Genomic DNA, 2,205 nt, shown 5'->3' on the forward strand with positions numbered 1-2,205 from the left:
AGATTTCACACCGCTGAGATGAACAGTTGTTGAGATATTCACATGTAAAAAAACAGGAAGTGATGTCATAGGGGAATGTCTGAATGTAAACAGTGCGTTGTTAAAACAGACTGTAGAGAAAAATCTTATGTTTCTTTAGATTAATTTAATCACTATCATAGAGAGATAATAAGACAGTTTAAATAATGTTTAAATAAATTAAAACCAGGAAGTTTTCTTTCTCAAGGAGTTCCCCTTGATGTCACTTCCTGTTTCACTTTAGCTGAGCAAAATTCAAAAGAAAATCTGCCATTTATGTGACATAACAGGTCAAATCATGTGCATTATGCCAAGTTTCTTAAATATAAACATATTTTCTCTGACTTGTTGTATTTAATGGATATGCACGTCACAGGCACCTGTCAAACTCAAGGCCTGTGGGCCAAATGTGGCCCACCACAGCAGTTAATGTGGTCTGCGAGGGCRTCAAAGAGGCTGTTTCAAAGGCAGCGTCGAACAGAAACTAAATCTTCATAATGCACATGGATTATGTTACCCACATAATGACGCAGTAACTGCGTAAAATCTACATTTTTTCTGTATTTTCATCGGCTACTTTTTGAGTTCCGACTTATCGCCCGAGCTTGACCTGACCCYAGCATCAATCATTCAGGTCTGTAAGAAATTAGGGAAACCATTTTACATGATTGGATTATTTAGGGCTTTTAGGCTGAAAATACAGGGATTGAATTCAACTTTTATAAATACGGTAGAAAAATGTTGGGTTTACTTCGGGCTCAGGCTTCTAATCACAGTTAACTGGTTCAGTTTTAATCAAACAATGATTTCAAGCTCGGGTCGGACTCTTTCAGACCCGATTTAAGCTCTACAACATTTTCTGCTGCCCAGTTGTACTGGGAAATGGGAATTTTCCACTTATGAGTTGTTAATTTAAACTGGAATGCACCTCTAGTGGGAATTCCCAGTTGGAAAGTGGGAGYCTCAAGAGTGAGTAAAACTCTCACTTTTAATGTTATTTCTATAGCATTTAATTCGCACTGAGTTAGCCGTACACATACTTTTTAATGTGTTAACGCTGTTTCTGTACAGGAAATACCACGTAGAGCTCAGTTTTAGTTTAGTAGTGAGGCTCAGGAACATAAAGCTCATGTGCCCTCAGTGAAAATTAGTTTACCACTCCTGCTTTAAATGTTTATTATGTTGTGCTCAGAAACACAACACATTTTAGTTTAAAATTTTATTGTGTCTGTATTAAATARTGACTGAATACACAAAAAATAAATACTCTGCTTAAGCCTGAATGATGTAAATATTTTAAAAACTACTCAAATCTAACAGCAAACATCGTCTGTTTTTCTGCTGCCTTGAAATATTTAAATGGCAGTCTGAATTCATTCATTTTATGGGACATTAAATGTWTTTTAAAGTCTAAATATATCAAGATTAAACAAGTGCTGATGTCTGACAGTTGCACCATCCTGCAGGAGTTACCAAACCATGTTGTGTTTTTATCAGCATCAACACTGTAAACATCTAGGAACTCTATTCTTAACCTGTTGCACAAGCGTCACATGATGCGATCGTGAGGAGAGAAATAAACTCAGCTGCTACCTTTCTGTAATCACATAATGTTTCATCTCATTCATTCCTCCTGAATGTGAGTTAAGAGTCAAACAGTTTTTATTTCGGTGTCTGAGCTCATGGCTACGTCTGGAAGTCGTAAAAAAGTTCCTGCTGTGAATCTGAGACGCTTCACGGCGCGTCYAAGCTCAGATGTTTTTCCTGTTTTTACCTCGAAGGGCCTCCATGACGGGAAGAATGCTCTCCGACCACTGCTGAGCGGCGATGGCCGTGTAGATCCCTGGAAAGTCTCTCTGCCAAATGTGCTGGCCCACGGCCCAGATGGCCGTCAGCTCGGGGTTGGCCTGCGAGCGGCGGGGGGGAAGCAGAGGGTTAAACTTTTCAGCCGTCCTTCTCAGGGGGGTTTGTTTTTGTTCACACAGATCTGAGAAAACCGATCAAAGATTCAAACTTTGGCTGCTTCCTGACGTCAACGTATCGAGAAGGTTTCAAAGAAAAATTTGAGACAAACACAGAGGAGATGAAATAGCTGATTGATCTTATCGACTAATGATTGTGTAGGGGTCACCTCGAGTGAAGAAACAAGATTTACTGCCTCGAAGCAGGCCTCGCACAGGCCTGACG

The 2,205-nt window shown here is 39.7% G+C and overlaps 1 protein-coding gene across 1 annotated transcript in view; it reads right to left on the bottom strand.

The window, feature by feature from the left end:
* The window catches only part of cops8 (COP9 signalosome subunit 8), a gene marked incomplete at its 5' end in the record, with an annotated part of 12,339 nt that extends 10,414 nt beyond the window's left edge, over positions 1 to 1,925 (bottom strand). The window contains 1 exon segment of the mRNA XM_014017828.1: positions 1,793 to 1,925. Within this exon segment, the coding sequence (XP_013873282.1) occupies positions 1,793 to 1,925 (133 nt within the window).
* Between the last annotated feature and the right edge of the window lie 280 nt (positions 1,926 to 2,205).

The sequence above is a fragment of the Austrofundulus limnaeus genome, unplaced genomic scaffold (genome assembly GCF_001266775.1).
Source record: "Austrofundulus limnaeus strain Quisiro unplaced genomic scaffold, Austrofundulus_limnaeus-1.0 Scaffold177, whole genome shotgun sequence".
Taxonomy (NCBI): Eukaryota; Metazoa; Chordata; class Actinopteri; order Cyprinodontiformes; family Rivulidae; genus Austrofundulus; species Austrofundulus limnaeus.